The sequence below is a fragment of the Rhineura floridana genome, chromosome 1, assembly GCF_030035675.1.
Source record: "Rhineura floridana isolate rRhiFlo1 chromosome 1, rRhiFlo1.hap2, whole genome shotgun sequence".
In the NCBI taxonomy this organism is placed as follows: domain Eukaryota; kingdom Metazoa; phylum Chordata; class Lepidosauria; order Squamata; family Rhineuridae; genus Rhineura; species Rhineura floridana.
The window spans coordinates 40,215,362-40,238,028 of NC_084480.1; the positions used below are offsets into that span (position 1 = coordinate 40,215,362).

The window sequence follows — 22,667 nt, forward strand, 5'->3', positions numbered from 1 at the left end:
CATTGGACTAGATATGGGCTAATAAAGAAATTAACCTCAACGAGACAGCTGTTTCCAGTCATTAGGACTATTCATACTGGGTTAGGATCTGGTTTGGGTAGGGTTACAGTTCCTCTGAAGAAAATGCTGTTTGATGGCTGGGGAGGTGTGGCCAGAATGCTTTTGCCAAGCTTGGATTGGTACACAAGCTACAACTATTCCTAGGGAAGGACTTGACAATGATCACATATGCCTTCATTGCATCAAGCTATCATGCATTATATCAGAGTCAATTTTTTGGGAGGATGTGACTCTGTTGTTATCCCAAGTCCAATCCAAAGTGCTCATTATTATTATTACTTTTAAAGGGCCTAAATGTTATAGGATGTCCATGTAGCTGGCAGGAATACAGGCCGTAAGCTTCTCTACTGAGATTGCAGAGATTTCTGTCCTGGGAGTTCAAAATTAGCTCAAACTAAAATAATATTTTGGCATGCTTATTGTCTGACTGACTCTTAAATCGGTCGCTTTCATGCTGCTGATTATATTACTGCATTGTAAGGTCTTTTTTTTTTTTTAAAGTTATTTTAACTTGGCAACAGTAATGATGTAAGTCATCTTGAGCTCTCAAGTGGAAATGTGGAGCACAAATATATTAAACTGAGATGCTGGCCTTACTGCCACCTTACCAAACACATATACCTAGTTTCAAAGACAAATTTCTCTTTGGAGAGGTGCTATCACTCTCCTATTACCTGCTCCTATGCCTTTTTTGAAGGCGGGGTCTGACCTGAACCCTACTACTTTTTCTGTCCCCCACCCTCTATAGATAATGGAAACTTCTACCATGGCTTGGAGTTACACAATATCATGGAGGAGGTTGAATCCTCTGCAGTATTTACAGCTACAGCTGAAGTGCTTGTAAATGGTGAATGTTTATTAAAAACCAGTTTGATACAAAACCATTATTGCAGTGCATATTGTAAGAAGGGCTAAATATCTTGCCACAGAAACAAAATCCTGATGATCAGGATTGAGAAGTGGGAAATCCTAGTTCCCATCTTCGATCATAATTTGATTTGATTAACAGTGTTAGTATTTGGCTTGCAATATCAAGCATAAAAACACAGGTATTCTTGGTTTGGGTGTTTTATGTTGAACGTAGCTGGTCACTGTGCCTAGCCAATGCATTCAGGGAAAAATTTGCATTTCAGGTTAGTTTGCATGCTGCATCATGTATGTTCTCCTAAAGAATCAAAAAGTGCAGAGCAGAAGAAAATGGTGGTGGTGATTGGCTCCATTCTTGAGAACCCATTTCACATAAATTGGGTAATTTAAAACAGCTAGATGTGTAAACACAGTGTAGTTTGCACCCATCATGAGTAAAATTCTAATACCACCTTTATATAGTTCAATTCAGCCTTACAACAGTATTGCTCAAGTTATCCTCCATCTTATTCTTCTCTTCAGGAAAAGTGGATGCCTTTTGCATTGAAGCCATGCAGAACACTGTAAGACAAAACATTCAAAACCTCATTGATACTTCAAGTGGCATTAAGAATACCACTTACAAGAGACCTCAGGCTCTTCTATGTCTGGTTTCCAAGGCAAGAGGAACTTTTTCCAGCTTCAGCTGGTAAGACAGCTGCAGCTGTTTCTGGACTGGGATAGCCTGACCACTGTTGTCCATGCACTGGTAACCTCCAGGCTGGATTACTGTAATGTGCTCTATTTGGGGCTGCCCTTGAGGTTGGTCCATAAACTGCAGTTGGTGCAAAACGTGGTGGCACGATTGCTCACTGGGGCAGAGTATCACCAACATACCACTGCTAAAAAAATTGCACTGGCTGCCTATTAGCTACCGGGCCAAGTTCAAGGTACTGGTTTTGGTGTACAAAGCCCTATGCAGCTTGGGCCCAGGATACCTGAGAGATCGTCTTACCCCTTATATACCCAGTTGATCACTGTGCTCTGCGGGGGAGGGCCTCCTGCAGATACCATCTTATCAGGAGGTCCATTCCACACAACATAGGAAGCGGACTTTTAGTGTAGTGGCACCTACCCTTTGGAATTCCCTCCCCTTAAATATTAGATAGGCACCATCTCTGTTATCTTTTCGGTGTCTACTGAAGATGTTCCTTTATTTTAAATAGAGACCTTATCCCAATCTGCATCTGTGTTAGAATTGCTTTTGAAGATGTTTTTAAAGATGTTTTGTTTTAATATGTTTTAAAGTCTTTGTTTTTAAAGTTGTTTCAAAGTGCTTTAGTGTTCTCATTTGCCAACCTGGGCTTCTTCTGGGAGGAAGGGTGGGATATACATTTAATTAAAAATAAATAAATAAATAAAACAAGTGGCAGTGTAGTGAAACAGCTGGTCATGGGAGGATTTAGGATACTGGCTCATAAGACTTCAGAAGCAGTAAAGAGCCACTCAGGCTTTCTAGCTTCTGCTTGAAGCCTAGGAAGAAACACCCATTCACTCCTCCACTAAAACTGGTGCAGTCCAGTTCTACAGTCAGGGCAAGATGGCAACTTTCCCTACAGCCAGCCAACAGCACAAAGTGCCAAAAATATATAAAAAGAAACATACACAAGAGATTTGCTCAGTAAGAGTAATACCCACCCACCAGTAACAGCACTGTATCTCAGGAAGAAACCCCTCTGCAAAACAATGCAGTACATCATGACATCTCCAGAGCAGTAGTGCTACTCTCCCACCAGAGTGGTGCACCTCAGTAATGAGGTGGCAATGGGAATGATGGTCAGGGTTTCTGTAGCAGGGATCCTGATTAGATGAAGGCTGGTTTAAAACTTGAATGAGATGAATAATAAATAATTCCTCCCTTCTGCTAAACCATTGCTAAACCATGGGAACATCCCCCAGCAAGTTCCTAAGAAGAGGACCCCCATATGGTCATCAATTTCATGACACGGCTGGCAAAACCTAACCCACGGCATTTGTACAGTGCTTATAGTTTGAGTGGAAAACAACCTGCCTCTCCTGCAGACACTATGGCAGAGTAAAAGGCACAATCCTAAAGCTACCATCCCACAACCTAATATGCACAACCTACAAGTTGGGCTCATTTATGAATGTGAATGTACCATTGGTCTCACCTGAAAGGTGATTTTCATAGGAAGGGGCCATCACTGTGGGTAACAGTTCCACCTATCGTGCGAAGGCAAGAATGTTTTTGAAGTCAAGACTAGGGACGTCATGCCCCTCCCACTCTCCAGTTCATTCGTAGCGAGTCTAAAAGAGATATCTAAAAATACAAGAACAAGGCCAACAGGCCCGCCAGGAAAATAACATAATAGTCACATGCATAACAACATGACTCTAACCTAACTACATAACATAACAGAACTAAAAGTCTTGACTTCACTCTTACATTTAAATATAATATGGAAACAATAACATATAACCCATTGATAAAATCACTAGTCATCCTCCAACTGGGAGGGTCGTGATGGCCCCTTCCTATGAAAATCACCTTTCAGGTGAGACCAATGGTACATTTTCCATAGGAAGTGGGCCATCACTGTGGGATGTACCAAAGCAACCCATATAGGGAGGGACCACCCACATGTTAATCCTCATTAAGAACCTGTTGCAACACTCGTCTGCCAAAAGAAGCATCAGCAGAGGCATAACGATCAATTTTATAATGTCTTATAAACGAGTGTGGGGAAGACCAGACTGCGGCCCTACAAATATCGGCAACAGGAGCATTAGTAGCAAAAGCAGCCGAAGTGGCAGCTGACCTAGTAGAATGAGCTGTTATACTAGCAGGAACTGGCAGCTTCAGGGACTCATATGCTAAGGTAATGCATGCCCTTAACCAACGGGATAAGGTAGGATTGGATACTTTATGCCCCATAGACCCTGGATGAAAGGATACAAACAGAGACTCCGTTCGTCGAATCTCTTGGGTCCTAGACAGGTAGGTCTTGAGAGCCCTCCGGACATCCAACGAATGCCAAGCCTTCTCGAGAGGATGGGTAGGATTCGGGCAAAAGGAAGGCAAAACAATGTCCTGGTTGCAATGAAAAACTGAATCGACCTTGGGACGAAAGGAAGGGTCAGTCTTCAGCACAACAGAGTCCTTATGGAAGACGCAGAGGTGTCTAGCGGAAGACAATGCGCCCAACTCCGAAACGCGTCTGGCAGATGTGATTGCAATCAGAAACAGGACCTTGAAGGACAGAATACGTAGGGGCACAGTTCTGATGGGTTCAAACGGAGGGCGTTGCAAAGCCTGCAGAACTTTCGGCAAACTCCATGAGGGGAACCGATGGACAACAGCCGGAGAGCGTAGGGCGACTCCCCTCAAAAAACGTTTGATGAACGGATGTGAGGAAATATGATCTCCAGGAGAGGACACTGAGAGAATGGACGACAGAGTTGACGCATGTCGACGTAGGGTGTTGGGTCGAAGTTCCATCATAAAGCCGCTATGGAGAAATTGGAGCACCTGATGCACAGTGGCCTGGGATGGATCATGGTGGTGGGACTGACACCACTTGGAGAAAGCCACCCAGGTATGTTGATAAATGCGAGTGGTAGATGGTCTTCTCGAGGCCAAAATAATATCAATCACAGCGTCAGACAGTCCAGCTGACCTCAAATGTCCCCGTTCAAACGCCACGCTGTCAGATTGAGCCAAGTAGGGTCCTGGTGCAGTACTGGACCCTGGGATAAGAGGTCTGGCGTTACTGGAAGTGTCCAAGGGTCCATCATTGACATTGCCAGAAGATCTGAGAACCACGGACGGCGTGGCCAAAATGGTGCTATCAGAACCAGCTGTGCCCTTTCGGTTCGCGCCTTCCTCAAGTTTTTGGCTAACAATGGTATGGGAGGAAAGGCGTACAATAGACCGTCTGGCCACGGTGTTGTCAGAGCATCCACTGCTTCTGCTGTTGAGTCCAGGTATCGGGCAAAGTACCTGGGAAGCTGGCAATTGTGACTGGAAGCAAACAGGTCGACTGAGAGGGCGCCGAACCGACACTGGAGACGATGGAAAATGGCTGGATGAAGTTTCCATTCTCCCGGGAAGACCTGTTGTCTGCTGAGCCAGTCTGCTGTCACATTCAAAATCCCTTTGAGGTGCTCTGCTTTCAGGGATTGTAGATGTTGTTCTGCCCAGACAAAGATGAGGGAGGCTAAGTCCTGCAGAGGACGAGACCTGGTGCCCCCTTGTCTGTTCAAATGTGATTTTACACACGTGTTGTCTGTTCGAATGAGCACATGATGCAAAGGGAACAGAGACTGAAAATGACATAGAGCCAAGTGGACAGCCTTTAGTTCCAGCCAGTTGATGCTTCGAGCTCGCTCTGCGTTGGGCCAAACCCCCTGAACATACTGGGAGTTGCAGTGGGCTCCCCAACCTATGAGGCTGGCGTCTGTGGTCACGACGGTTCTGCGGGGTTCTCTGAACGACGTGCCCTTGGAGAGGTGTTGAACCTTGGTCCACCAGCGGAAGGAGAGGCGCAGAGCGGGGCTCAAACGAACTTTGCGATGGTTGGAGCTGGCAATGTCTTTTTGAAAAGGCAACAGAGTCCACTGAAGGGGCCGAGTGTGAGCTCGAGCCCAGGGTACAATGTGGATTGTGGAGATAAACATCCCGAGCGCTCTGGCGAGAAGCATGACGTCTGCGGATGTTTGTTGCATCAGGGACCTTGCGATGCTTGTGATGGCAGTGATGCGATCTGGAGACAGGAAGACCATTGCCTGCAGGGTGTCCAACATTGCCCCAAGATGTAGTAGGCGTTGGGTTGGTTGGAGATGGCTTTTGTCGAAGTTGACCAGCCAGCCGTAGGTCTGCAAAACATTGAGGGTGATCATTAAATGATGATGAGCCAGCTCTTCAGATTTGGCCCGTATAAGCAGATCGTCCAAATATGGGTAGATATGAACCCCTTGGGTCCGAAGGTAAGCCACTAGGATGAGTAGCACCTTGGAAAATACTCTTGGAGCAGAGGAGAGGCCAAATGGCATCGCTCTGTATTGAAAATGTTGGTGGCCAAAAGCAAACCGAAGAAACTTTCTGTGGGCTATGCAAATGGGCACATGGAGATACGCTTCCTTAAGGTCGATAGAAGCCAGGAAGTCTCCTTCATGCAGACTCTCGGTAATGGAATGGAGAGATTCCATTTTGAACCTGCGGTATGTTACAAAACGGTTGACAAACTTGAGGTCCAATACCGCCCTCCAAGATAAATCTCGTTTTGGCACAGCAAATAGGAGGGAGTACACCCCTTCCGATCTCTCAGTTGTGGGAACTGGCTCTATTGCCGCTATGTGCAAGAGGTGATGTATAGCTGTCTGCATGATGTTGTGCCTGGCTGGTGCCCTTGGGCAAGGAGACGGGTGGAATCTGTCTGACGGGGTTGCCCAGAACTCTATGGTATAGCCATAAGTGAAGAGGTCCCTGATCCAGGGGACCGTAGTAAGGCGCAGCCATCGATCTCCAAAATTAAGTAATCTGCCACCTATGGGGATGGCGTTAATACTACTTGTGTAGGCGAGGACCTCCCCTATATGAGGACGATGAGTTGCCCCTGCGCCCTTGGTACTGACCTCTGCCCTGGGGGCGTCGGTTCCAGGAGCCCCTGAATGCGTTGGAATCATAGGGTCTGAAATCGCGGCCTCGTCCTCCTGGTCGCGTTCCTCGAAAGGGCTGGTTAGAACGAAAGGAGGGAAATCGCCTGAGGGGCCTGTGGTCGATGTTCTTGATTGTGGCTAGAACCGGTTTGTGGGCGTCTTTTGGATCAACCAGAACTGCCTTTAGAGCTTCCTCACCGAAGAGTAGAGATCCGGAGTAAGGAGCCTTGGACAGGTTCAATCTAGCCGCTGAATCAGCTTGCCAGTGGCGAAGCCAGAGGGTGCGACGAGCGACTATTTGAGTCGTCATGGCTCGTGCCCCTAATTGGGTGGCATCCAAAGTGGCATCGGCCACAAAGGCTGCTGTCTTACGTAACTTCAATAGTGCTCTTTTGAAGGTGACAGGATCAGGGTTATCGTCCTCTAGAAGGTCATCCAGCCACATCATAGATGCTCTGGAGAAGATGGAGGCTGAGGCAGAGGCACGCATGGCTAGGGCAGTGGCCTCGTGGTTCTTGCGGAGGGCGAAGTCTATTCGACGTTCAGTAGTATCTTTTAGGTGGGATTCCCCTTCCCTGGGCAAGATAGATCGTGAAACGAGGCGAGCGATCGGTTCATCTATGCCAGGGACATCTAACTTGGTGGCGAAGTCTGGGGCTAGGGCGTAAAGTCTGTCAGCCATGTTCTTGAAGCGTCGAGCTTTGAGCGGGTGGGCCCATTCTTCGGAAGCTAATTTGGCAATTGGGTCCGGCACCGGGATGTAGTGTTCAGTAGGTGCAGGGGATTTGAGGACCTTGGCCCCTTTGAGAGTTGGAGCGGACGAAGTTGAGGGCGCAGTCTGGAGACCAAGGGTATGAAGTACCCTACGTGCGAGCGGTTGGTAATCTGAGGTATTGAACAAGCGATACGATGTATCCTCCTCATGATCTGAATAGTCGCTCCAGTCGTCTCCTTCAACATGGTCAGTGAAAGTTAACTCCTCCGCATACGAGGCTTCGTCTGTACATCTGCCTCTGGCTAAATCGAAGGGATCTGGCGAGCAGGAAGGATGAGCAGCATGGAACGCGCGTTGGTCCATGTTGAGTGGGGGTCTGGCAGGAACCTGTGGTAGTGACTGCATTTGTGTGAAATAAGCCAGCATGGCTTGGAGTTGGGAGAGGAAATCAGGAGACAGCTGCAGACCAGATGTGTGAGATGTATGTGCCTGGTGGGCTATTGGAACAGATGTCTGAGGCGGTAAGCCAGAGGTAGGTTCGTTAGGCGAACCGTGAAGGGGAAAGCCAACAAACTCTTCCTCGTCAGAGGCAGGAGCAGGAGAATGGAAAATATCACTTATGTGTGTCTGTGCTGTGGTGGTTGTTGGCACAGAGACATAACGAGGGCGCTTTGGTTTACTATGGCTGGAAAGATGTTTTGTCTTAGCCAGTGCTTTGGCATGTCTGGTCTTAGACGTGTTAGTATGTTGTGGCTTGGCTGATTGTGGCATGTCTGGCTGATCTGGCACCATGTGTGTTGATGGTGACATGCCTGGCTGTTCTGCCATCTTATATGAACCTGGGTGCAGTACACTGCCACGGAGGGGGCAGGATGTAAAGACCCGAACTGGCACAGCGTACTACCACGGAGGGGGTAGGATACACTGGCAGATGGCGAATGCACTGCCACAGAGGGGGCAGAATGCACAGAGGTATCAACGTTAATATAATATAGGCTGTTTTAGAGTTGGCACACTCAGATTAGTGCTGTAGGCTGGGTTTTTGGCTTGTTCACGGCCCCATAGGGGGCAGGATATGTAATGTAAATCAGATTTAGTACAAGTCAGCCACTGATATTAAAGCTCCAGCCTTGATAATGTAATCCAGCCACTAGGATTAAAGCTCCAGCCTTGATAATGTAATCCAGCCACTAGGATTAAAACTCCAGCCTTGATAATGTAATCCAGCCACTAGGATTAAAGCTCCAGCCTTGATAATACAATCCAGCCCACTAGGATTGGAGCTCCAGCCTTAATAATACAATTCAGCCACTATGATTACAGCCACAGTAAAAATGTGTGTAAATCAGCCTTGTGTAAATTTGTCAGCAGCACATATACACAAACATACAGATAGATAGCCTGCAGGGGAGGTATCCGATGCTTAAAAAATGGTAACGAAAAAGGCGGGAATTTTGAATTTCAAAAAATGGCGCCCAGAAAAACGGGCGGGAAAAAAAACGATCAAAAGGGAGCTGAGGAAGAAGGAGCAATGGCGGCCGTCGGAAGCGAACTGGGAGAAGGGCTGCCCAGCACGGACTCGCCGAAAGCCGCAGTAGCGGCTCTGGAAAAACTCTGGAAGGGCAGGTAGAGGCAAAAAACGGCAGCCGCCGCAGAGAGAGCCGCAATAGCGGTCTGTAAAGCCCTTCGCAGTGGGATTTAAGCCACGTAGCGAGGGCGATCTGCGGTAAGGAGTAAGAGCGGGAGCCGCAGCTGCAAGCTCCCGCTGAGATCGGATCAGCCGCAGCCGCGGCAACGATCGGGGGGGGAAGGAGGGTGGATTCCCCTTCCCTCACAAGTGATCAAGAGATCGGATCAGTCGCAGCCGTGGTAACGATCGGGGGGGGGAGGGAGGGGGATTCTCCTTCCCTCACAAGCGATCAAAAGCGATCAAAAAGAGAACCGCAGCCGCGGTCACTGAGGGAGCCCCCTGGCTACGGATACGGCAGAGCCGGGGGGGGGGAGGGGGCTTGAAAGTGCCAAAACAAAGAGAGCCGCAGCCGCGGTCTCAGAGGGAGCCCCCAGTCAAGGAAATAAAAGAAATTAAATAGCCTTGAGGAAAGGGGGAAGAGAGCCGCAGCCGCGGTCTCTGAGGGGATCCTCAGTAGGCTAGACACAAAAAACGGAAAAAAGGAAAAAAGGTTTTAAAGAGAGATAGACTTAGCTAAATGCTACGTGAAATTCCAATCTTGTTCGTACGAAGGCAAGAATGAACTGGGGAGTGGGAGGGGCATGACGTCCCTAGTCTTGACCTCAAAAACATTCTTGCCTTCGCACGATAGGTGGAACTGTTACCCACAGTGATGGCCCACTTCCTATGGAAAACTGCATTTCCTTGGACATGGCACATGTGGTAGGTGGAGTGTCCTGCCAAGCTCTGTGGTGCATACTATCAGCTGGTACACTGCGGAGGGAAGAAAATGTAACAGCACCCAAGACATGAAGAATCACTCTCCTCCCCCTCCCCCAGCCACCACACACACACTTATTTTTGTTTTAATTTTGGAAATAAAAGGCCTCTGTTTAAAACAGGGCATTCGAAACAGTAAACTTGAAAGAAATGCACTTTTGTCTCACCTGATGAAGTCATCAATATCCATGACTCGGGCACGTTTTTCTGCATAACCAGTGTCTCTTAGGATACCATGTATGAGATTCCCAATATGGAAATTTTCAGGCATTTCCTGTCGATACAAAACACAAAGTGGAGAATTTTGCTTGTGTGGCACATATAAAATCAGCAGCAAGACATTGATGCTTGGGGGAAAGTTGTTTGGGGGGAAAATATCTGAAAGGTTTACCAAGTTATTTTGTGAACAATGAATCCGGTAATTCTGTTCCAGCAGCTGTTTCACGGCATTTGAACTGAAATAAGCAAAAATAGATGTTACACATAGCTATATAGATCTTTGTGTATGTGTGTGTGTGTGGGGGGGGGGGGAGTGAATGCAAAATCCTCCCTTTGCAAATACATCTTCCTCCAAGTGATTCTTTCTGAGAAGACATATTTATCTAAATAAAATTGCCAGTGTCCACCTACAAGAGATTTTCTGTGGTCACTGTGTTAAAATTTTACTTGTCCATTATGTCTTTACTTGGGTGGCTTTGATTAACATAGCTATATAAAAGCTAAAATTCTTGAAGCATCTAAAATAAATATTTACAATTTCCTCACTTTACAACAAGGATTTCAAAGATCTGTATGAATACAAGTAATATTAACTTCCTTACATTTTGCTAATTGGGGTCTTCATATTTCAAAGAGGCTATTGGGGATACTGAACATAAGAATATCCTCAAAATTTGAATAGTTCCAAAGCAAAATGAATGAAGCAAGGCAGGGAGAGAGCAAGTTGAACATGGACATCTCTGTGGAAGTGTAGCAGAATCTTGACATCAAGACAACTGGAAAGCTACCAGAAAGTGATGACTATAATCCTACTTGCTATTGTGGTAGGTGTCAATTTGTAAATAGATGGTTGCAATAATAATCATGGAAAAGAAAAGCAGGTTGGAGGACTAAAATGGCGAGAGGAAGAAGAGGATATCAGCTCTTTATGCTTTAGCTCCTGTTTAGTTCTAATCCTGACATTTTGTATCCTAACTGAGGTGATTAATCCACAAGTGCTATGGTGTAATCTGTATTAGGCCCCCTGAACTTGCTTGCAAGCTTACATGTGCTGTCTTGGTTCCCATGTACCTGTGGCCAGAGAAGTCATCAATCCCTAAGAAACCATTTGGGCACAAGCATGATGCCCCAAACACAGGAAGACACTAGGGGCAGCATAATGAGGAACTAAATCAGCCTCCCCCAACCTGGTGTCCTCAAGATGTTGCTGAACTACAACTCCTATCAGCCCCAGCCACCATAGCTGTTGCTGGCTGAAGCTACTTGGAATTATAGCCCAAAACATCTGTAAAGGACCAGATCATCTTTAGAGAAAAAAAAAGCCTTTCTTCTTTGCCTTCTATAGAAAATGAACCAGAGAAGTTAGCAAGCACAGAAGCACAACAGAAACTATCCAGCTGCAGCTTCCCTAGCCTATAGTTCCATGAGGAACTCCGACTACTTTTCAATTTGTCTTGCCAACATCTGGCTCTCAGCTCCCTTCCAACAAAATGACTGGAGTGGAAGCAACCATTTAGAAGCCAGGCCCACCACCATCTCCCACCATTCCTCTCTCTTAATTAATGAAAGAAGGAGGGACAGGGCAATTCTTAGCGATGCAGCCATCTGGTCTGATGCTTCACAGCAAACCTGGTTCATGAAACACACATGCTTCCTCCAAGATCCAGGAGAATAACACTCAAACCAGCCTCAGCACCAACTGTCTACAGTGGTCAGCATAATAAGCAATTCAGCTAAGAAGAAACAGTTGACTCTAGCAGGTGGAAAGAGACTGAATAGCTGAAAACAGAACATTTCCTCTAATATGAGTTAACTTACTTAAAAACCGCAGCAAGCGTCTTGTTTTTCCTGACAAAGACTATCCTTAGCAGACCATCCCACTCCTAAATAAATATATAACACACTTTGTTTAAACAATGCACATTTCCTTGGAACATTTTCAAAAGTAGTTTACAAAGTACCTGCTACCCAGCAAACCTCCCATTGTCCATTTTTTAATTGCTCCTATCTATCTCTTAAGCGTCCCATTCCTGCCTCTTCTTTTGCCTCCCTCAATCTGAAGGTTATCCATATGTCTGTTTTCAACTTCCATATCAAGGATGGGGAACCTGTGGCCCTGTAGATGTTGCTGAACTCCAACCAACGTGGCTAAGGGCCGGGGATGATGAGAACTGTAGTTCAGTAATAAGCTGGAGGGCCAACAATTTCCTCATCCCTGCTCTACATGTTGCTAGAGCACCACTGTATTCAAAACATGTTTAGCCCTCTATGAGAGGCCACGCCATGGAAAGTCCCATCCAGCTTTTACAGTTTCTCCCAAATCACCAGGAATGTGCTTCCAAATGCTGCACAATCAAGGCATACTTTGGCAGGTATCTACATGGACATTCATTATTTAAAGACTTATATATTGCCATAAGTAGAGTAGATGCTGACAGGGACACTAAAAACACTGTACCATCCCCCTACAGTCCCAGTGCAAACAATCAAGTTTTAGCATCAACATTTAGCACAGTTAAGAGTAGGAGTGGGGCACTGCTGGCCCTGCAGATGCTGCTGAACCACAATTCCCATCTGCCCCAGCAAGCATGGCAAATGTCCAGGGAAAATGGGAGTTGTAGTTCAGCAACATCTGGAGGACAAAAGGTTCCCCACATTCAAGTTGGGGCATTTCATTCAGACCAATGAAACCTGCCTTTGTTTTCTCTAATGGCTAAACTTTGAACGAAACCATTCCAAATCATCAAACAATGCTCCGAAGAAGGCTCAGATGCAATGAATAGTTCCACCCCACCATCTTATTTACTTATTAATGACTGATGGTTAATGTTATCAAGGTATGAAACGGGAATGGGGAACCTGTGGCCCTCTAGATGCTAATGAACTCTCACTCCCACGATCCCCGACCATCAGCCAAGCTGGCTGGAGCTGGAGCCTAACAATATCTGGAGGGCCACAGGTGCCCCCACCCGTGGAGTAAAATGTTAGGCAACCTTCACAAGAAATATGGCACTGTAAGCAACATTGCAGCTGTTGCCTAAACATTGTTTATATATAATCTTGGGAAAGATATACAAAACAAATTCACGTACGTCGAGGAGTTTCCCACATTCATTACATACGTTGTTTTCATGGATTTTGTTAATGTTGATGAGTCTCACCTGAAAGTTGATTGGTGGTGGAGGGTTCTTTGGTTCTATCCTCACAACACTGGATTCAACTTTGGGTGGTGGTTTAAAATTATTTTTCCCTACCTGTTAATCATCATAAAGTTAGCACTCAAACAAAAACATATTTACATCCTGTTAAGAACTTGCTACCCTCACCTTTGATCTGAAATTCCACAACCCCTCTAGCTACCAGTGGTTTCACTTACCTTCATCAGATGATCAACACGGGCTAATAACTGAGTATTAACAGAAAGTCTGCAATACAGGGGAGAGCCTGGTTTTGCAACCAAGCGAAGAGCAAATTCTCTTTGAAACATGAGTACTGCACACCTGGAAGTTAAAAATGAGTTGCAAGCTTTGAGTCATACAGCTTTTAAGCAAGTCCTTTCTAGAAAGGTCAACAACTCAACACCACTTGCTCATCAGTAGCCTATGCAGACAGTTGTGACCATTAAGGAGATACCGCCAAAATTAAACATAATCTCTGATGAATCCCTCTATGATATTTCAAGCCATTTCCTTTATGCATCCACTCATGTACTGCCTCCTTGCTATATTCAAGACAGCACGTAATAACAACATGGCAACACAAAGAAACACCTGAGATTAGGTTGTCAAAGACAACTGATTCATTTGACAGAGAGTGTTTTTTCTTCTGTTAGATATCTGTTAATTACTGATACAACTATGTAAATGCTTACATTCCCCGCTCCCCCAAAAAACTGTATGCTGTACTTGATCTTTGTTCTTAATCCCTACCTCCAAATAGTTTTGTTAGGGAACTGCAATGCATAGAAAGATTTGCACATGAAATGAAAATTCAGCTTGGGAGCAGGGATAGGAGGGCAAAAATAGGTGGTTTGTTCAACAACTTTTGGTCTCCAAATATCAGGTTCTTTGAGGAGATGTAAACACCCAAGTTTTGTCAATTTACATTTCAAGAATAACAAGCAGTTATTTTAGGAGAATTTTGTACTATTCTCATGCAAGACACACTTCTTTTTAGGATTACTATGTCTAACTCCTATTTTTGAAAGATCAAGGTCATTTAGCATGCTAGTTTGACATATAGCTAACCATTTGTTTTCTAGATCAGCTGGCTGCTAATGTCAACCCATTCGGTTGAATCCAACATCATTTGCTTCCCTTTGTCTCTTCCCCCGTCCCCCCTTGCACTCATCCCAGTGGGTCCCCCAACCCTTGAGCAAATCTGGGGAAGAGGCAAGTCACAAAAATAAATAAATAAATAAATAAATAAATAAGATACGGTATAGTCTTTCTACATACCTGAAGAAAGGCCGGTGCAGCAATAGCTTAAAAACAAAGGGAGATGAAATCTGAAAACAAAAAAAGTGTTAATTTCCCAGTATGTTTTATTACTGTAAGTTAGAAGTTATCTTGTCCTCACCAAAATAATCAGTTTGTTTTGCACTTACTTGATAAGGCAAGTTAGCCACACAAGCATCAAAGAAGGGTAGGTCACTTTTCAACACATCTCCAATCTTTATTTCAAGTTTATTAGCCAAAGACCTGGAAAAAAAGTAAAATCCTTTCATTAAAACATTTCCAATATAGGTTCTAGACAAAAAACATTGACACATCCCTCTCAGTTTCCAGCACTTACGTCCCCTGGACTCTTTTCTGAAGTTCACCAGCAAGCTTTACATCCAGCTCACAAGCAATTACCTGAAAGAACATAATATAAAAAGGACTTTGTATGTGGTTCATACCAATCCCAGAATGATTTTATAGGAATGTAGAATTATTAGCAAACATCAGCACCATGTGTGTTATAGAAGTGTTTTCATTTCATTTATTTGTACCATGATTTTCTCTCCAAAATGACGTCCAGTGGTTAATGTAACACAAAAAGAAATCCAGTAATTTCAGCAGACATCCAAACTATATCTATAAATCTGACAATAAAAATGCTGTAATAAGCCTCCAAAGAAAATTTATATTCAATACATTAAAATATACTAATTCAGTTAACAATCTAAAGAAATTTCATAAATACATCTATAAAGAAGCACATAATAAAATACAACCTGTATTTTAGCTAAAAATATATGATTGCATTTATATCCCTCCTTTCCTCAAAGAGCTCAAGGTGCTGTACATAGTTCTCCCCCAGCTCCATTTTATCCTCACAACAACCTGTGGGGTAGGTTAGGCCGAGAGACTGGGACTGGCCCAAGGTCACTCAGCGTCATGGCCAAGTGGGGATATACATGCTTTTATCACCACTCCAGCAAGCAGATCATGTGTAAAGGTACTGTTAAGAGAAAATGACAACTTAAGGGTTGGGGTTGCCAACCTCTAGGTACATTTATAAACCAGTGACACTGTTGTGGGCACAATCACCCTGCAACCTATTCTATTGGCTACAATAGAATGTTTCTTTGAAGCCTAATTTCAACGGGGAGAGGAGACCAGGAAGAGACCTCTGTTGACCCATGTGTGTCCATCGGCACCATGGTGACCTCTGCTCGAGAGCTAGAAGTAGCCAAGTAACTGCACAGCTTACAGACAGATATCATCTCCCCAAATCCCTCATCAGCTTTGTGTCTGGCTAATGATGCTATAACTATCCAGCTCCCATCATAAATTAGATGGGATACATTTGAACTCATTAAAATTAGAGGATAAATATACAGAGAAGACCATCAGGAAAATTAACCACCAATGAAGGGCTTTACAGGGCACTAAATTGGCAAATGCAGTTCAATGTAAGTAACTGTAAAGGGATGCACAATGGATCAATCAATCAATTAATTCTAACTTTAAACATACACTGATGGGATCGCTGAACTACCCATGACTGATCAGGAAAGGGGAGTGGCATGGATTGCTAAATGAAAATGTTGACCTAGCATGTAGACAGCTGTGAAAAAGGTGAATTCCATATTAGGGATCATTAAGAAAAAGAGACTGGAAATAAATCTGCTGCGGTTGTAATGCCTTTATGGTAATATTTGGTGTGACTGCACTTGGACTACTGTGCACAGTTCTGGTCATCACAACTCAAAAAGGATATTGTAGAGCTGGAAAAAGTTCAGAAAAGATGAGAGGGCTGGAGTAACAATGAAGCAACAAAGAACAAGGGAAGGTTTCATCATTTGGGTCTTTGTAGATTATAAAAAAGGAGAATAAGGGAGGTATGACAGAAGTTAATAAAAAAATGCATGGTGTAGACTAGAGAAAGTAGATAAAGAAGTTTTTCTTCCTCTCTAATATTAGAACCCAGGGTCATCCAATGAAGTAGATTAGTAGAATGAAGCAGAAGAGTAAGGACAGAAGAGAGGAAGTACTTCCCTCATTGCATAGTTACAACATTTATACCTGCCCTTTCGCCAAAAGGCTATCTGCGTAGCTTACAAAAATCAGTTCTAAGCTCTCAGGTTCACATAAAGACATGGCACATGAGGAAAAAGGAATGGCCGGGAGGAGGGAAAAACAAGCTCAAACATCAGTTCTTAAAGTTAGAGGTTTATATTTAACTAACTTTTACTCAAGGCAGACTCATTCAAATTAATAAACCTAAGTTAGTCATGGCCATTAATTTCTACTCTGAGTAAATATAACCCAAAGTTCTCCCTATAATGCAGTTATCTCTCCCTAACTCTCCCAGTAGTCAAGCATGAATAAAAAGAGAAGAAACAACTTGTTCTTCTTACCTTTTTTACTTTTTCTAGCATTTTTACCGTCATGTTCCCAGTGCCAGGACCAACTTCTAGAACAACATCAGTAGGATACAAAGAAGCCTAAAAATAAATAAAATTGGAATTATATGAAAAACTTATTTTAGAAAGTACTTGTCAGAATCTAATTTGGTAGATACCAAATACCAAATTAAGATAGTACACTGGGTGCTAAAGCAGAAATGAATTTCTCCCCTGGCCATGCTTCAGCTATAAAGTATGTCCAGAGAGGAGCAAGACTGCATGTTCTTTTTCTTACTATTTTGGGCACAACTGCTCCTACTGCAGGCAAGCAAGTCATTTTAAGACACCTTAAATGTTTTAAAACTTCATAACTTAATAACTTCTGTTCAGTGTCCAAGATGTACTTCAGTACCTTTAGTATTTTCCTGTTAATACTGTTTATTCTTTCCTCTCAACATTTTTGTGGTTTCGAGAACTCAAATGATAGTGTTTCACAATGCAGTCTTATATATGTCTTCTCAGCAGCAAGTCCACTGATTTCATTGGGGCTCCTTCATATTTATCTTTCTATCTATCTGATTTATATCCCGCCCTTCCTCCCAGCAGGAGCCCAGGGCGGCAAAAAAAGCACTAACAACACTCTAAAACATCATAAAAAAAGACTTTAAAATATATTAAAAAAAAATCCTTAAAAACATATTAAAACAAAACATCTTTAAAACATTTTTTTTTAAATCTTTAAAAAATCTTCTTTTTTTTCAGATTTAAAAAACATATTAAAAAGCAGTTCCAACACAGACCCAGACTGGGATAAGGGCTCTACTTAAAAGGCTTGTTGAAAGAGGAAGGTCTTCAGTAGATGTCAAAAAGGTAACAGAGATTATGCCTGTCTAATATTTAAGGGGAGGGAATTCCGCAGGCTAGATGCCACTGTCCTAAAGGTCTGCTTCCTATGTTGTACAGAATGGACCTCCTGATAAGATGGTATCTGCACAGTGCAATGATTGACTGGGTATATAAGGGGTAAGATGATCTTTCAGGTATCCTGGTCCCAAGCTGTATAGGGCTTTGTACACCAAAACTAGAACCTTGAACTTAGCCTGGTAGCTAATAGGTACCCAGTGCAATTCTTTCAGCAGCAGGGTGACATGTTGGCGACACCCTACCCCAGTGAGCAGTCTCACCACGGCATTTTGCACCAGCTGCACCTTTCGGACCAACCTCAAGGGCAGCCCCACATACAGCACATTACAATAATCCAGCCTGGAGGTTACCTGAGTATGGACAACAGTGGTCAGGCTATCCTGGTCCAGAAATGGCTGCAGCTGTCTTACCAGCCAAAGCTGGTAAAAGCCAGTCCTAGCCACTGAGGTCCCCTGGGCCTCCAGCAACAAAGATGGATCCAGGAGCAACCCCAGACTATGGAGCTGCTCTTTCAGAGGGAGTACAACCCCATCCTAAGCAGGCAACTGACCAATTATCCAAACTTGGGAACCACCAACCCACAGTGTCTCCATCTTGCTAGAATTCAGACTCAGTTTATTGGCCCTTATGGAGCCAGTGGCCCAGGGCTTGCACTGCCTCGCCCGATTGAGATGTCACAGAGAAATAGAGCTGGTGTCGTCAGTATACTGCTGACACCTCATCCCAAATCTTCTGATGACCGCTCCCAAGGGCTTCATATAGATGTTAAACAGCATGGAGTACAAGATGGTACCCTACAGCACCCCATAGCACAACTGCCAGGTGGCTAAAAGACAATCACCCAATGCTATTCTCTGAAAACAACCCTGGAGATAGGATCAGAACCACTTTAAAACAGTGCACAGGATTGCAGCCTTAGCCAGTTTTATTACTCCTTCACCTTTAAAGACAAACTTTTATTGTACCTAAAGTGACTGCAATTATCACCTACCTTTTCTATAATGCTGTTAACAATGAGGGGATTTTTCAAAATATGTTGACCAAGTCCAGTGTTGAACCTAATACCTACTAGTAAAGGCAAAATAGTAGATACACAAAAAGAAGAGTTAATCACAGACTATTCTCACAAACAAAAGGCTACAATATACAATATACTGTGCACAATCTGGAGGAATTACAATTAGGAAGTAAATCTCATTGAGCTCAATGGGACTTAGTTCTGAGCAAACATGAACGGGGTGTTAATGTAGCATAAGCTTTTGCAGGCAACAGCCTATTAAACCAGAGGCTCTAACCTCCATAAGGTTCACAGTACAATAGATTGGTCAATGTTTAAGGTGCCATATGACAATCCTCTCCACCTAAATCTTTTGTAATGTTTGAAATATTACATTTTGAAGCCCAGGGCATGGCCCTATAGTCAGCCTTACTTGTTAATAAATACTTTAATAAATACTTTAGGATGTATTTGTTAACTCTTCCTTGAGAATCTCTCCTAGTCTTCTTCCTGACCTTTACATTTTCCTTCCTGTTGGACAATCAAGGGAAAACCTTTTAAGTGGCTGCCACATAAAGGACTAACTAAGCAATTGGAAACTAATTGTGGAAAGCAACTGGATTTTTTTCCTGGTTGCTGGGATGATTTTTCTGTCCAGGAACCATGAAAAGGCCTCATGCTGAGCTGTGCATATTTGGAAAATTGGAAATTAGGCCACTATGATTATAACGATAGTGATATCTTTAATAGAGTACAGAGTAATTTAGGGTAGCCATTTTTTCAGATCTCTTTACGTTATCTCTTTATTTCACCCTTTAGCAATTAGCACCCAATCCTGTTCTGCTCATTATAATAACTGCAGAATAAACAAACTCTTACTTCTTACTACAGGCAAACAAACATGTTTCTTTACTGCTGGCTGAACACAAATGAAACTGAAAAGTAAAGCAAAGCAAAATCCAAGGGATGGAGTCTAACTCTAGCTCATAATACAAAGTTCTAATATTTGACTTTTCAAGGGTCATCATGTATTACACACAGTGGTTTTTTTAGGATCACTTAAGTAACTTAAGTGATTTTGATCATGAAAAATCCACCCTTGGTGAGGAAAAGTCTTGAGTGAGCAGACTTTAGTGGGTTCTTCCAGATGACACTTTTGATGGGCACTCATCTTGCCTTATTCATTGAGTTTTCCAGAGGGTCCCATTCTTAAAGTGCTCCTGTGCTTAAAACAATCTGTCATTCCTTAAATGAAGATTGTCATTGTCTGTCACATCGCAAGTTAAAAAAGACGATTACTCCCCAGAAATCTGGGCAGGGGGGTTGAAGCACAACTCTACAGGGGGGGGGGAGCCTACAATTTTCAGAGTTCACTGGAAAGAGGATTGATTGTTAAGCAGAGTATAAATGCAAACAAATCTAACGTTGGCCTTGTGCTTTTGTTTTCTGTCTGTTTACATTTGTTATCAATTGCTGGCATTACTAATCTTCACCAGTATTATAAAGAATTTGGTCAAACATCCACAGCCTTTCCCATCTGTAATTTAGAAGTGCATCAAGGGCCAGTCCTGCCTGTCAAGCGGCCAACAATACAGGACCCTTACCCCAGACAGGTGGCAACTCCGTTTACATGCTTATTATATTTTAATGTTACCTTTCCTCCAAGATGTCATATACTTTCTCCTCCCCTTTTCCCCCCACAACCATCCTGAGGCCAGCTAGGATGAGAAGATTGGCCCAAAGTAACCCAGTGCACTTCACAGCTGAGTGAGGATTTGAATCGGGGTCCCTTCCTATTCCTAACGCTACATTCTAACCACTATCCCATTCTCTGTTTTGATCTATTACATTTTTATGTCCTTCTTCCACTTGATGCAACAAATTCGTGAGGCCAGGTTAGTCTGGGAGATGATGGTTGACCTTGGCCTAGAGTAACCCTGTGAGTCTGACGGCTCATCAGAGAACTGGACCCTGGCCTGGCGTTCGAACGACTACAACTGCTGTTCCAGGTAGCAAGATCAGCAGCCATGAAGGGCTTGTGGGGAAAGTCAGTTCCCGACTCTCTCCACTGGCGTCTTTCTTCCTCAGACCTGGAATACCCTCACCACACCGAGGTGCCCCACCTGGCCCTTTTCCTTCACGGCGCTGCTGCCGAGGGCGCTGCTTCGTCTTCATTTTCGGCATCGTTGGTTGGCAAGCGAGACTGCCTTCAACCGCCCCACGTTGCTGTTCTCATTATCGCGGAGCGTTCCAGTGACGGAAGAGGAGACGGAAGAGGAGACGGAAGCCGTCGCCCGCACAGGCTGCCGGGAAAAGTAGTTTTACGATTCACTCATAGAATACAATGAAGCCTTTTTCCGACTACAATTCCCGAGAAGCATCTCAATCAAATAGAGCACCCATAGAGATATGGCAAATGAAAAGATTGTGGGAGTTTGCGCACTTTTGAGACACGAACCGGTGCTGGGAAAGGGACGGAATGGTCTATTATGGCACCTTAAAATACTTAACAGATTTATTATAGCTTAAACTTCAGTCCACTTAGCAGGTGAATGAACTGTTATATGGAGTTACACACGGTTGGGGAAGGGGACTGTAATGTAACACACTTAATCTTTAAAGTGCCTCAAGACTCTTGGTTTTGCTGCAACAAATAGTTTTACCCCTCTGAAACTTGGTGCTGAACAGAGACATTGGAAATGGGGAAGGGCAGGCGTAGAGAATTTTGTGACACACTGTCTGAACGTCCAGTAAAAATTGAAAGGCGCTTGGTTCACCCACAGAGAGATAAAAAGTTCAGAGCGACACTCGCTTCTCCTAAGCAGACTTTTAAATCTTTTTTAGTAATTATTTTATTTTCAAATAATTTTTCCTTTCTCCGATACCACCTCCCCACCTCTCGCAGAGGCAAGAGGAGGCCTTCTCATTGTTACGGCGACCATAGGGAGGGGGAGGGAATAGGGAAGTTGAGAACGGCGGGCCACTATGACGTCAGTGAGCCGCGCCGTCTTGCTGCTGCACGGTGTGAGAGCCCCGGCTAGTGGCGCGAGCTTCGGAATCAGTGGGATCCGCGTGCGCGAGACCGAGATCGCGGGTAAGGAATTCAGCCCTCAACAGTGAGTGAGCGAAGGAGGAAGCGCGCGCGTGCCCGCCCCCCTCCGGGCTGGTCAGGCGGCCTCGCACCTCGAAGGAGGGGGTGGTGATGGCGACGGCTGGCAACCGGCGCTGCCATTCCATGCCCAGAGCAGGCGAGGAGCCTGGAGGCAGCCGCTGTCGACTTCAAGCTGCGACTGAGGACCCTCTCCTCTCTCCAATATGAGTTCCCTCTCCCTGGGGGAGGGGGTAAGGCCCGGGCATCTATTCGCACGCACGGAAAGAGGACTTGAGTCGGTTAGAGTTGTCAGGACTGGACAGCTTGAACTGCGGGAAGGGGCGGGTGGGGGTTGACGGCCATGAGATAGGGTCGCCAAGTGAAAAAAAGAGGACAGGGCCCCTGCAACTTTCAGAGTTGTGTGGAAGATCAAAAATGCCTAAGGGAGCTGCGGCTTCCTTATCGACCTGCCCTGAGATCGTCCGATGGACATAGGAAGCTACCTTCTATCGAGTCGGACCATTGGCCCATCTAGCTCAGTACTGTCTACGTAGACTGACAGAGGCTCTCCAGGGTTTCCGGCAGGAGCTTTCTAAAGGAGGAGGAGGGCTGTAGCTCAGTGGTCCAGCTTCTGCTTTGCATGCAGAAGGCCACAGGTTCAGTCCCTGGCATCTCCAGGTTGGACTAGGAGAGATCCCTGTCTGAAACTTTGGAAAGCCTCTGTCAGTCCGTGTAAACAGTACTGAGCAAGATGAACCAATGGTCTGACTCTATAAGGCAACTTCCTATGTATCTGTTTACTTGGAGACATCAGGGATTGAACCTGGTACGTTCTGCATGTGAGGCAGATGC

At 44.5% G+C, this 22,667-nt stretch overlaps 2 protein-coding genes across 3 annotated transcripts; both read right to left on the minus strand.

The window, feature by feature from the left end:
* Nucleotides 1-895: 895 nt before the first annotated feature.
* Nucleotides 896-21,030, minus strand: DIMT1 (DIM1 rRNA methyltransferase and ribosome maturation factor). 2 transcript variants are annotated; one of them, XM_061619044.1, is made up of 12 exons: nucleotides 20,848-21,030; nucleotides 18,719-18,792; nucleotides 16,816-16,902; nucleotides 14,763-14,824; nucleotides 14,575-14,668; nucleotides 14,426-14,475; nucleotides 13,345-13,468; nucleotides 13,130-13,222; nucleotides 11,787-11,851; nucleotides 10,141-10,204; nucleotides 9,917-10,023; nucleotides 896-1,488 (listed from the first exon to the last, which is right to left on the minus strand). In XM_061619044.1, exons 1-12 carry the CDS (start codon nucleotides 20,906-20,908, stop codon nucleotides 1,446-1,448), a joined length of 924 nt encoding a protein of 307 aa, XP_061475028.1. In that variant the 5' UTR covers nucleotides 20,909-21,030; the 3' UTR covers nucleotides 896-1,445. The 2 variants fall into 2 exon arrangements, with proteins under 2 accessions (XP_061475028.1, XP_061475022.1); XM_061619038.1 differs by having other exon boundaries at nucleotides 18,719-18,795; nucleotides 20,848-21,029.
* Nucleotides 1,504-9,708, minus strand: LOC133380844 (uncharacterized). The gene is made up of 2 exons (XM_061618970.1): nucleotides 6,562-9,708; nucleotides 1,504-5,802 (listed from the first exon to the last, which is right to left on the minus strand). Exons 1-2 carry the CDS (start codon nucleotides 8,126-8,128, stop codon nucleotides 3,572-3,574), a joined length of 3,798 nt encoding a protein of 1,265 aa, XP_061474954.1. The 5' UTR covers nucleotides 8,129-9,708; the 3' UTR covers nucleotides 1,504-3,571.
* Nucleotides 21,031-22,667: the final 1,637 nt, after the last annotated feature.

Bases quoted from the DNA above. Each gene is read 5' to 3' on its own strand.
- DIMT1 (XM_061619038.1), bottom strand. From the start codon at position 20,908: ATGCCGAAAATGAAGACGAAGCAGCGCCCTCGGCAGCAGCGCCGTGAA. The intron at 13,469-14,425 runs GTATGTAGAAAG...TTTAACTTCCAG, and splicing joins CTGCACCGGCCTTTCTTCAG to GTGTGCAGTACTCATGTTTC. The intron at 11,852-13,129 runs GTGAGACTCATC...ATATTTATTTAG, and splicing joins CACCACCAATCAACTTTCAG to GAGTGGGATGGTCTGCTAAG.
- LOC133380844 (XM_061618970.1), bottom strand. From the start codon at position 8,128: ATGGCAGAACAGCCAGGCATGTCACCATCAACACACATGGTGCCAGAT. The intron at 5,803-6,561 runs GTCAGTACCAAG...AATGTTTTGCAG, and splicing joins CCGACGCCCCCAGGGCAGAG to ACCTACGGCTGGCTGGTCAA.